This window comes from Camelus ferus, chromosome 12 (genome assembly GCF_009834535.1).
Source record: "Camelus ferus isolate YT-003-E chromosome 12, BCGSAC_Cfer_1.0, whole genome shotgun sequence".
Taxonomy (NCBI): domain Eukaryota; kingdom Metazoa; phylum Chordata; class Mammalia; order Artiodactyla; family Camelidae; genus Camelus; species Camelus ferus.
In genome coordinates, this window is record NC_045707.1 from 39,471,783 (window position 1) to 39,484,552 (window position 12,770).

At 38.6% G+C, this 12,770-nt stretch overlaps 1 protein-coding gene across 1 annotated transcript in view; it reads left to right on the top strand.

Annotated features, from left to right (window-relative positions):
• Nucleotides 1-12,770, top strand: part of LOC102520006 (putative tetratricopeptide repeat protein 41) — a 67,002-nt gene that overhangs the window by 1,466 nt on the left and 52,766 nt on the right. Inside the window, 3 exon segments of the mRNA XM_032493490.1 lie at nucleotides 4,766-5,770; nucleotides 9,240-9,414; nucleotides 12,358-12,584. Coding sequence (XP_032349381.1) covers nucleotides 4,984-5,770; nucleotides 9,240-9,414; nucleotides 12,358-12,584 — 1,189 coding nt within the window. The 5' untranslated portion in view covers nucleotides 4,766-4,983.

The window sequence follows — 12,770 nt, forward strand, 5'->3', positions numbered from 1 at the left end:
GTAGCCCCATGAGACCTGCCTTTGTAGTTGAACTTAGAGAAAAAAATCAAACAGGCAAAGGGATGCTGTTAGGAAGGATAGAGAGCTTATCTGGTAGACAGGTATAGTCCAGCAGTGAGGAGTTAGGGAGATCAAGGCAGGAAAGCAGTTGGCATCAGAGAGCACTGAGGAAAGGGGCTGAGCACCAAGGTGAATTTGTTGGTTGGTTGATTGGTTCATTCATTCATTCATTCATTCAGCATGTGTTCAGGACCTGGTATGTGCCAGGTATTACGCAAGGTGCCGGCAATACAGGGGTGAGCAATATTGATACGGTCTCTGTGCAGAGCTTGAACCAGTAGTAATAGTGCAGTTGCATCTTAAGTGCATGTGTCTCTAAACTGAAGCAGGGATATAAAAGAAAGACTGTAAGAATGAGAGGGAACTTTTTGGGGTGACAGAAATCTCTTGATTTTGATTTTGTGGTGGGTAAAACCCAAACTATATACTTCAAAAAGAGTGAATTTTGTCATATGTAAATTTTACTTCAATCAAAAAACTAATAGCAACTTTTAAAATTTTTAATTTTTTATTGAAGTGTTGATTTACAATGTTAGTTTTAGGTGTACAGCAAAGCGACTCAGTTATACATACATATACATTTTTTTCAGATTCTTTTCCATTATGTGTTATTATAAGAAATTGAATATAGTTCCCTGTGCTATACAGTAGGTCCTTGTTGTTTATCTAATTTGTATATTGTAATGTGTATCTGTTAATCCCAAATTCCTAATTTATCTCTCTTCCCTTTACCCCTTTGGTAACTGTAGTTTGTTTTCTCTGTCTGTGAGTCTATTTCTGGTTTCTATAATAAAATTTGTATTGTTTAGCAACTATTAAACTATTAATTTAAACAAAAACTCACTAAAACTCATTTCAGTAGGAAGCAGGAACCAGACAGAGATGCCCGCTATTATCAGTATTGCCCCATGCTGTTTAGGAGGGTTTAACACTAAGACAGAAAAGGAAGTAATTGGCATTAATTTTAGAAAAGTTGAGGTCTTTTATTTTGAGATTCCTTCTTACTGGTGAATTTATTACATATCCCAGAGACTCTAGTTAGGGGGAAATTTTTTTTGACTATAAGAAATGTATAAACGTCAATGGACTTGCTCTAGTCTTGCAAAAAACATAGAAATGGGAAAATTTTAAATTTCTTTCATATTAAAGACAAAAACCATAAAATGCTTAGGAATAAACTTGTCAGGGAAGATATAGCTCCAACATGAAGAAAACTATAAAATCTTATTGAAGGGTATAAAATAGATGGAGAACTTGAGTCTGGTGCCATACCCTGTGCACTAGCTATTGCTGCATAACAGATTACCCCAAAATCATGTAGTTTAAAACAATAAACATTTATTATCTCACATAGTGTCTCTAGTCAGGACCTTTCACCTCTGTATGTGCTGTTTCCCGTATTTAGCCATGTTTTATTACCACTGTTGTTATTATGATTTATACTTACTTTTTTCCTTTTTCGTTAAGTCTTTCTTATAAACCTTTTCCTCTTGCTGTGAAGTTCTCAGCTTTAAAAAAATCAGCTTAATTTTGGTCTACTTTACATATAATAAAATGCACCCATTTTAAGTGTTCAGGTGGTAGGTTTTGATGAATAACTACCCCTCACTATCACTATGATTATGATATAAAACTTTCCTCTTGCCCTAAAGAGTTCCCTTGTGATCCTTCCCAGTTTTTTCCTTCTCACCCTCTACCAGGCAACTAATGATCTGCTTTCTGTCACCTTTCAATTTTTTTTTGCCTTCCTCTTCGTCCCATGAGTTATTTGGAAATGTAATATTTAATTTCTAAAATTTGTGAATTTTTCAGGTATCTTTCTGCTATCAGTTTCAAATTTAACTGTATGTAGTTAGAGAACATACTTTATATGATTTCAGTTCTTTCTGATTTGTTGAGTTTTGGTTTAAGGCCTAGAATTGAGGTCAGCAAACTTGTTACTTAAAGGGCCAGATAGAAAATCTTTCCGGCTTTGTGGGCCACATGATCTCTGTCACAACTCAACTCTGCTGTTGTAATATGAAATATTTAATATGAATAGAAGTGGCTGTGTTCCAAGGAAATGTTCTTTATAAAAACAGGCAATAGCTGGGTCTTAGCCTTTAGGTTGTAGCTTGTTGACCCCTGGCCTAGAACACAGTATATCTTGGTATTATGTGTGCAGATGAGAAGAATCTGTTTTCTGCTATTATTGGGTAGAATGTTCAAAAATCAGTTGTTTCAGATCTTCTATTTCTTTGCTGATTATCTGTCTACTTAATCAATCACTAAGAGAGGAATGTTGAAATCTCTAACCATATTAAGGATTTATCTGTTTCTCCTTTCATTTCTACCAGTGTTGCTTTGTGTATTTTGCAGCTCTGTTGTTAGGTACATATACACTTAGAACTATTATGTCTTCTTGGTGGATTGACTACTTTGTCATTATGTAATGTCACTTTCTATTCCTAGTGACACTTGTTCTAAAGTCTCCTTTTTCTGATAATAATATAACTCCTCTAGTTTACTTCTCTCAGGGATCACACTTCTGTGCTGCCTGATGTATAATATCTGAAAATAGGTAATTCATATATTTTGTCCAGTTTTCTGGTTTTTTGAAGAGGGTAGGTAGGTCTGTTCCCTGTTATTTTATCATGGCTCAAAGCAGAAGTCCATAAGTGTTTTTTTAATATGTATACCACCTGCCATCAGTGGCTATGCTTTTATCCTCTTAATTATATCTTTCATGGAGACCATTTAGTTTGCTTTCTTTCTTTTATTATTTTTTTTTTATCATAAACAATGCAATGAAGATCTTAATGGTTCTAGTTTTTCACTCTTTTGAATAGTTCCTTGGAATGATTCCCAGAAAGTAGAATCATTGAGTCAAAATTTAAAAGCACTTTAATATATTTTGAAGTATATTGCCATTTACTCTCCAGATATAGCTTTCCAAAATTACCAATTTAAAATTCCATAGCTATATGTGAGATATAAGTTGTGCCAATATTTAGAAAACTATACTTAAAAAAAACTATATTATTTCTTACTTTTAAATTTCCTTGAATTCTAGAAAAGGTAAATATGCTTTTATGTGTATTACTGTGCTTGTTATTTTTCTTTTTATTTATTTGTATCTTTTGCTTATGTGTCTACTAGGATGTCAGTATTTTTCTTAGAATAAAGATAAATTTATTTGTGGCAAATATTTTTTACAGTCTGTTGTTTGCCGTTAAGTCTTTTAAAAATGTAATTATTATCTGTCCATCTTCTCTTTTGTGATTTCTTCTACAGCTTATAAGTTTTAGAAGTCCTTTCCAAGTTTGATAAATATTTAATTATGTTTTATTTTCATTTAAAAATTATATTAAATTCTTTCATTAAGCAAATATTCACCTATCACCTACTTTGAGCCAGTCCTTATACTAAGTGTTGGGGACATGAAATAGACCAAGATAGAAATTACCTCTGATCACTTGGGAATAGGAGAAAGTGGATATTTTCAAGGGCTGATAATCTAATTCTCACCTTCTACATGATAGGTGAAAAGTCCATTAATAAAGTGCCCATGATACCTATTCTGTCATCTTCTGGATTTTATTTTTGGTACAGTGGTGTGAGATTATGGTTTGAATTAATTTTTTCAAACTGTCACCTATTTATTGTAATGTCATGTACTGCTTTGTGTTTCCTACCTGTTGACTTGCGGTATCTTCAAGACCTAGGGTCTTATCTCTATGATATGGAGGTAGTAGAATGTACGTGTTCTAGAGTCAGGCTGACCTGTGTTCAGATCCTGGCTCTTCACTTACTAGCCAAGTGACTTTGGATGCGTTGCTTATCCCGTCTGAACTTTTGTTTCTTCAGCAATAAAGTAGGGTGGTGATATTATCTATCTATCATAGGATTATTGTGACAGTGAAATGCAAAAGGGTTAACACTTTTTAAAAAGGTACTGCATCATTATATTCTTGTCAGGTGCTCTTGATGAAAAATTGCCCTATTCATGACAACGTGGTATGTTTCTCCATAGATGAAAGCAACAAACAGAATCAAAAAAGCAACATCTGATACAGAAATGAGTTGCATCTAAGATAAAGTTCATAAAACTACGTAGTTTCCATTTGATTTTTTGCTTCTGAACAAGATGCAAACATATCTACCTCATTGTTGCAGGGCATGTGTTTTTCCACTAGCTCAGTGGAACTGAATTCCCAGCACGTGTAGGTGAATGGAATGTTGTATGAGCTTGCACAGCTTAAGATAAAAATAATCACAGAACTCCATCAAGTTCTTAGATCCAAACTTCCTTGCCTCTCAGATGGCAGGTGCATTACTGGTCTTGGGTCTTATTATATTTTGATTTGTTCCTCTTGTCCTGACTTCAACTTCGTACCTATTTTCAGTTTTGCTTCCAGTCACAGTCATGGGCCTTGGCTTATTCTGCTCCTAGATTTATTAGGCTCCTTTCCTGCATTAGTCTTCCTTTTCACACTCTCAGCAAGTCCCCTTGCCTAGTTTCCAAATTCACAGGGAGGCAGAAGTAGCAGGTGGCTGAAGGAACACTGGGAAGGTGGAATGGGGGGCTGAGGAAAAGAGGGAGGGCCTTGTGTCCAGTGCCTGTTCACCATCTGTGGTTCTCAGCTCTTCAGCAAAAGCTTTGGGGAAACCGGGGAGATGTGGACTTCCTGTAATCCTAAAAAGAATGTGTTTTTTTCTTTTTCAGTCCTTACTTAAACTAGATTGTTTTTCAACTCTGATCTGTCCCTTGGTTGGCATCACTCACCTTCAAATATCTATAGGGAAGAAATTTTGGACAAGGATTCCAGTCTGTTTATAGCAGACATAATTAGGAGGAAGTCCCAGAAGCAGTAGAGGTCAGTGGCTGCACCAGGATGAAAATTGTTTTGTTTTAAGGGTGATGTCATCTCTGAGCAAAGTGAAATGAGCCAGAAGGCAAATGAGAATGTAGACAGGAATGCCCAATTCCTTTTACAGCCCCAGAAACCCGTTCAGCCTTACCTCTGCTCGACTCTGAATGATTTTCAAGAAGAGAGAAACTTTTTGGCAAACTACATCTTCCCTCAGCTGAATGAACTCTGCAATTCCTGGGGCACGTACTTCAAAGCTGTGGACCTGAGGTGGTCAGCGTTGAAGGCCCAGGCACCCTTACCCTCCAGCCTGTTTAGACAGCATTTTTGTCTCCACTTGCAACGTCTGAAGCTCTGTCTCGACTACATGAACAGCTGCTTTCCCTTTTTTATCTACTTGCTGGGTCAGACATATGGGGACTTTGTCCCTGACTACTCGCCAGTCCTGTTCTCCGAGGCAACTGACTTGTCAACTTTATCCATAGTGGAACAGAATCTCTATGTTGCTGCAAAAAACAGTTATCCTTGGGTCCTGGAGAATGCCAACTGCAGTCTGATGGAATTAGAGATCATCCAAGCAGCATTTCTGAATGAGCCTCAATTTCAGTATTTTTACTTTAAGACAGAAATCATGCTGCTGAAGACTTTGGATGAGGAAAAGGAGGAGATAATATCCTCAGGTTTTCTGACAAACGACGAGTTAAAATTAAAGATGGGGAAGCTTAAGGCCAAGATTATTAGCAAAGGGCTCCCTGTCAGATTTTATAGAGATCTCCATGAGTTGGGTGAGCTGGCTCTCCAGGACTGGTCGGTTGTGATAGAAACACTTTCACCAGCCACTTTAATGATGGAAAATATAGGTGAGTACATATGGAGATAGCTGTCTGTTGTCATAGGCTCAAGTGTTCTGTATGTCTTCTTGTGAAAGAAAATTTTAAATGACTGAAAATATTCCTGAAGCATTTAAAATGGTTACCATATGCTTGTAACATGCACTTCTTCATTTGAAGATTTTTGAAACTGAGAATAAGAGCAAATAGTGAGTTATGGAATATGATTTAGGAAGTCAAGGAGCTCTGAGAAGATAAAATATCTGGCAGCTAACATGTAGATCCAGAGCAGAGGTTCTCAACCAGGGCTGATTTTTGGCCCCAAGGGACTTTTGGCCACGTTTGAAGATATTTTTGGTGCCACAGTTGGGGGTATGCTTCTGGCATCTAACAGGTGGAGGTGAGGGATATGGCTAAACATCCTACATTGCACAGACTGCCCCCCCATAATAAGGAGTTTTCCAACCCCAAATGTCAATAATGCCAAGGTTGAGAAACTCTGATCTAAAGGGAAGAGAACTTTTCTTAATCGTCAAGTCCTTTTTGTGTCTTGTCACATGTAATCTTCAAGGTTTAGCCCTGCAAGGTAAGTGCTGTAATTCCTATTTCACAGATAAACAAATGAAAGCTGCTGTATAGCAATTAAGTGACTTAATCTAATGTCACATCATCAGTGAGAGATCGTTCCAGGACTGAACCCAGGTCCTTTTGACTCCAAAATCCATGCTCTTTTGCCTTCATCCTTACTACTGAAAGAGTAATCTATGGACCAGTAGGCTTGGCATCACCTAGGAACTTGCTGGAAATGCAGTCCAGGTCTAGTGAATTAGAATTTGCATTTTAATAAAGACCAGATGAGTTGCATGCATGGAAGTTTGAGAAGTATCACCTGACATCATCTTGCCTCTAAATGAAATGATTACGTTTATTTTGAAAATAGTGTCTCGTGAATATGTATGGATTAAAAAGGGAAGAAAATATCAGAACAGGGCAGAGATTCTTTACCTGGACAGACTTTGGGAGGGATCTATGGCGCCCTTCAAATTATATGAAAAATAGGATGTTTACATGCATATGTGTGTTTTGGGAAATGGGAAGCTGGCCTCTGTCTTTGATCAGACTCAAAAGGTTCAGTGACCCCAAAAAGACTATGAATTACTATTTTAAGGGTCCAATTAATGTGGGAATGCAAAATGCAGGTGGTGCATTCTCAAATGCTTTCAGGGACTAGGCAGGCATAGTCCTTGTAATATGATAGGGAGCAGATGGATCTGTGGTCAACTGAACGGGAGGGAGTTGACCCACCAAAAATCATTCACATTCATTGTTTCTGGTGGGGCATGAAATCCCACCTGTGCTGGTCAAACAAAACTCTGCCTACAAGCCAAATCATTTTGGAGTCCTAGAAAAGAATATTGTATCAATCATTACTCTTTGAGTTGCAAATGACTCAAACTGGCTTCAACAAAAAGGGGATATATAAGTTAATATAACTTTCAGGTCAGACTTTATATTGTGGTTCAAATGATGTTACCAGGCCCTGGTTTCTCATTGTTTTTCTGCGTGGTTCTGCTGTCCTGATGTTACCTCAACTCCTTGGTTCCTCCATTATGGAAGGAAAATGGCTATAGCAGCTCCAGGTTCAAGTTCTGCAGACATGGCTCGAAGCCCTGGCACTGAGTCTTTCTGTCTCTGATTAGCCAGACTTGGACCATAAACTTGTATATGACTCAATCACTGGAGCCAAGAGAGTGTGATGCTCTGATTGGCTAATCCTGCGTTGTATCACACCTCTGGAGCCTAGAGGAAGTCATATCCACCACAGTAACATGAACTGAAAGTTGGGACGAGGTGGGATCCCCAAAAATAATCTGGGATTGTTACTGAAATTAAGGTAGGATGAATGGATATTGAGCAGTCCCAGAATATCTTGAATATTTGCTACAGGCTTGGAGTTTTAGAATATCTAAGGACAGATATGTTCTCAGAGCCCAGATTTTTCAGTTCCTAACTATGTGACCTTGAGAAAATGACATATTGGTAAGCCTAGCTTTCTTCTTCTATATAATGGGTTAACAATAATCACTTTGAGAGTAATAATGCATGTAAAGCACGTAAAAACAGTGCCTGACACATAGTAAGCTAATGAGAATAAATAACAAAAAATGAGTCCTGAGAAAATATAGTATATATTTGGCTAAAGCCTGAAATATGGTTAATAGTGGTATTCTTTGACTGATCTCAATCTGAACTGCATCCATTGATTAAAATTTACTAACATGTTCAAGGATCAAGCCTTTCTGTGTATTTGGGTTAGAGACAGATCATTTCTCCAAAATATTCTCTTTAGTCTTTGATTTTGGTTATTATTGAAAGATTAGCTTGTGTTAGACTTTAGTTTTGGATATATAATATATGGACTACATGTCTGCATTAGAGACAGTATGGATTATTATTTTAAAAAAACTTCAGAAAGAAGGGCTAAATTATTTTTCTTTTGGATCTTCAATAACCTTTATCACCTAGGTAGTTCCAAAATCTCACAGCTGGGGTAGCAATCAGCCATTTGGGTAGCTAATGGTTATCATAAGGCAATGTAGAGCTGTCAGTTCATACTCCTGACTTTTAGAAGCACTTCTGAGGTCCTTGGAGATACCTAAGACTAGTGGGAGAGGTTCAAGTGGGATCATCTCTAAGTCTGTTGTCTAAGATCTTGAAATTTGAGGCTGACCTAGCCTGATCTGTTGGTCCAGCTCTATTCTGGCCCTAACCTGAATCACAGGGCAGCCTTACCCTGTGATCTTACCAGGTTAAACTATCTGATGTTCATTTTCCTTCCCTACCCCATTAGAAAAAACAACAAACCCCCCAAAACGGGGAGATATAGGTGTCACCAGAGACAGGAGGATATTTTGGCCGTCCAGAACACCCTGACTTTAATTAGGCAATGAGTTTAGTACCACAGTAAATTGAAACTGGAAGGAATCTCAGAGATCCAGTTGTCTGGCCTTGCCACTTATTTTACCTGAGTGTTTAAGGGACAAAATGGCAGAGTTGCAACTGTACCCATGGTTGTCATTGTATTATGGCATCTTATCCTGGAAACACACCCCGCTCTCCAAACCATTGCAATGCTTAGAAACACACACATATGCCACGAGATTCAATTAGGGAACTTCATACTTACCTAAAAATCTAAAAAGATGAAAGGACAAGTGTAGCAAATGCAATTTTTTTTTTTTACCCTCATCATTCTGAGGTCATGAAATAACTTGGAATCCTAAGTAGGATTTCATGTATGAATAGCATTAAGAAGATTAAATTGCTTGCCTAGTTTCCTTTCATTAGATTTTAGAATGGGCCATGAAATATGGCACTAACATGGAAAGAAGGTGATACAGATACAGAAGGGGAGGTACTTTCTTGGGCATTTACAATAACCGAGTGTAATGGAAACTGCAAATCTAAGACAGTGAAACATCTCTCTTTGTCTGTAAAGACTACAAGCACAACTTTGAACGTTTTTATCATGAAGAGTTCACTGAAAAGTACGAGGAAGTGTTTGTCATTTCCAAGGAGTCAAATAGAACCTTTGCAATCTTGGAAAGATTTGCCTTAAAGGATGTGAAATTTGATGTTAACAACACTGCAGCAGGTTCCAGGTTAGACTGTGTTCTCATGTCAGATGTCAAGAAATACCAAGCAAAACAACCTGCCTTCAGTGAATATGATCCCCCAAATTTGGAATGTCTTCCCTTCCTGTGCACCCCTTCCTGCAAGAGAGGCTCCCTAAAAGCCACCCCTGAGTTAAAATTTCCTTATCAGATATCACTTTGAAACTGCCAAGTTTTCCTGACTATTTCACTATTTTTTCCAGTATCCTCAAGAAGATTGTAAGCCCTGGAGGGCAGAGGGCTTGCCTTCTTTTTTTCTCCCCAAGATCAAAGTTGGTCTAAGTAATTCTTGACAGTGATGGAATGATTTTGAGAAGAAATTGGATTAGGAAATAAGAATAATGCATCTGTACGGAACTGTATATTTTACAAAGAATTTCCACATACATCATCAGCTCATTATTAATTACATTAAGATATTCAGCTGACACTTATTAAATGCTTACCATGGGCCATATCATTATTTGTGTTTGTGTGTAAGGAATCGAGTTACCTTACCCAAAGTTTGCACTCCTTCACTGTTTTGTCCAGTTCTTCTGCATTCAGACCCCCATATCTTTCCCCTCTCTGGGGGGTGATGTACTGTGTTCACCACCCACAGGCATGAAGAGGCAGGGCTGTGAAGAAAGAACTAGGTTTATCTGTGGTCCTTCCCAATATCAACCTTAGAAATAGGAGGTTCTTGGGATCATTGTATTTTTTCCATCTTCATCCTCCAGTTCTTACCACAGATCTCATTTATTCTGGTAGAGTTGGGGATTGGAAATAAACCCACAGTGGCTGGGATGGCTCAGGGCTGTCCTCCACCATCTCTGCCCCAGTGTCAGCATCCACCACCAGGTACAGATCTACCAGTATTCTTGTGGTTCTGGGAACCCATGCTAAGAAGAACATAATTTATTGGGTTAAAACAACATGGTGCTCAGTCAATGTTTTTAAAACTAGAAGAGTGTGAAATATATAGGCTATCTTAGGTTTGAATAGGCAAACCCATAGAGATACAAACATAAGTTAGGGGCTGTGGGGGGATGAGAGAAGAGGGGAACCAGGAAAATGTTCCCTAATAGGTCTGGAGTTTCTTTCTGGGTTCTTGAAAATGGTCTGGAATTTTATTGCAATTAAACAATGCCAATTGTGTCCAGTGAAAACACAGCAATTAAGTCCTTTGAGCTTAGCTGTGTGGAAACAGGGCTTTGCCATCTGGAAACAGTGCTTTGCACTATAAGTTCCTGAATGGTGTGTGCAAGTAACAGAAAAAGGTATTCTTTTGAAGTTCAAAGCATTGTCTTAATAACCAACCACCTAGACCAATAGCATTCTTTTTTTCTCTTTCTCTTTTGAAGGGAGCCACAGATTGCTTGGCAATGTTTTCATTTTCTATTTGTTCTTGAAAAGAAGTCATTAAGACCCTAGCTTAATTATGTAGGTGTGTTATATTGGTATTTTTCCTTCATTGATTTTACCTGCTAAGTGCTAAGAAGTGTTCTAGACACAGGGGATACAGCTGAGACAAAAGAGACAAGGATCCTGCCTCTGTGGAGCTTACACTAATGAGACAGGCAACCAACATGATATGGAAAATATGTAGTAGGTTAGATGCCTTTAAGTGCTGTGGAGCACAGTGAAAGCTTGAAAGGGAATAGGCTATCGGGTAGGAGAGAACATGGCATTTGGATAACTGCTGGGAGTAGATGAGGGAGCAAGCTATGCAAATATGAGTTGGGAGAGCATTCTAGACAGAAGGAACCGCAAATACAGAGGTCGCGAGGCTGGAGGAATGGCAGGCAGCTGGAAGGAAGTCAGAGCTGTTGGGAGGGTGGCAGTGGTGAGGTTGGAGATGTAATGGATTAAAGGAGGGTGTGTGTGTGGGTCTTCGTTGGTCTCTTGCATCATTGTAAGGACTTGGGCTTTTACTGCTTTTAAGCAGAGCAATGACCTATATGACGTATTTGACAAGCTCACTCTGGCGGCTTGGCTGAGGATAGACTGAAAGAGGGCAAAGGTGGAAATGGGACATAAAATCAAATCCGTTCTAATTTGATGGTGAAATGACTAAAGCAATAGGGCATTGATTCCTAACTCATATCAATGGAGACGGAATTCTTATGGAATAACTACTATTTAATGATCCTGCTTTAGGTTTTCTATTTTAATGGATTTTCAGGCTGATCCTCTTGCTTTGCTGAACCTGAATGTCAGGTTTATTTATTTCATTCAGTCAATCAGCAATTCACGATCAGGTACTATGCCAGTCACTAACTATCCAGGAGTGATTAGGATAAGCCTGGTAACTACCTGGGACTTCCATCAATGTAAAATCAGTAGACACATGTTTATTAAATTATGTATGTGTGAGGAATAGGGCTAGACTCTAAATGCAGTGACACTTATGGACCTGGGAATCCTCTGCATTTCCAGAAGCTTTTCACTAAAGTAAGCAATGGGAAAGGGTATACTGTGCTTACACCAGTTCACAGAAATCATATTTCTGCATTACTATAAGCCATGACACCCCCGTAGAGCAGCAGGCTACTTCTGAGCCACTGACAGTTACGGTCATTTTGTTGATTCTCTAACGTCACGGCCATTAGGATTGCTGGGCATCCTTGGCACATGAGTGTCTCAGTTTTTTCTTCTCTCCTGGTGAGTCTGAGGTAGAGTCTCCCTTCTGGGCCTTTGGGCAGGTTGGGCTCTTGATGTAACCCCAGGTTCATGTTGGACCCTAGAGTCTGTGGCAGCTGGAAGAGCCTTCCAAGGTTACCATCTTTCCACTCTCCTAATTTTACACAGGACAAAGCCTAAGCCCAGAGGGCAAATGGTTTGTTTGGAGCCAACTGGGGTCACAGTTAAGAGACTAGAATTTCACCTCTCTTAGAGACAAATGTCTGCAGGAAAAATTTCCCTCCCTCCCTTCCTTTGTAATTACTCTTGACTACATTCCCCTCCTTTATTTTTCAGAATAAATCCTCTTCCAACTTACAAGTCTATTCTGCTCTTATCTGGGGAACGTGGTTGTGGGAAGTCCACTCTGATTGCCAGCTGGGTGAGCTATTTCAGAAAGAAACATCTGAACATGATGATCCCTCATTTTGTGGGCAGCACCTGTGAGAGCAGTGACATTATGTCCATGATACATTACTTCACCACAGAATTACAGTCCAGAAACTATGGTAATAGAATCAAACTGTTACCTTCATTCAGGAAAATTTTGTTAGAAAGTAATCATTCTGTCTTTTGCTCATTTTGGGTCATTTTTCTCTTGTTCCAGTCTAAACCCTGTGTTGTCTCACCTACCTATCTACTCACCTCTTCCCTTCACAGAATTCAGTCCTCCTTCCTTCCTTCCTTCCTTCCTT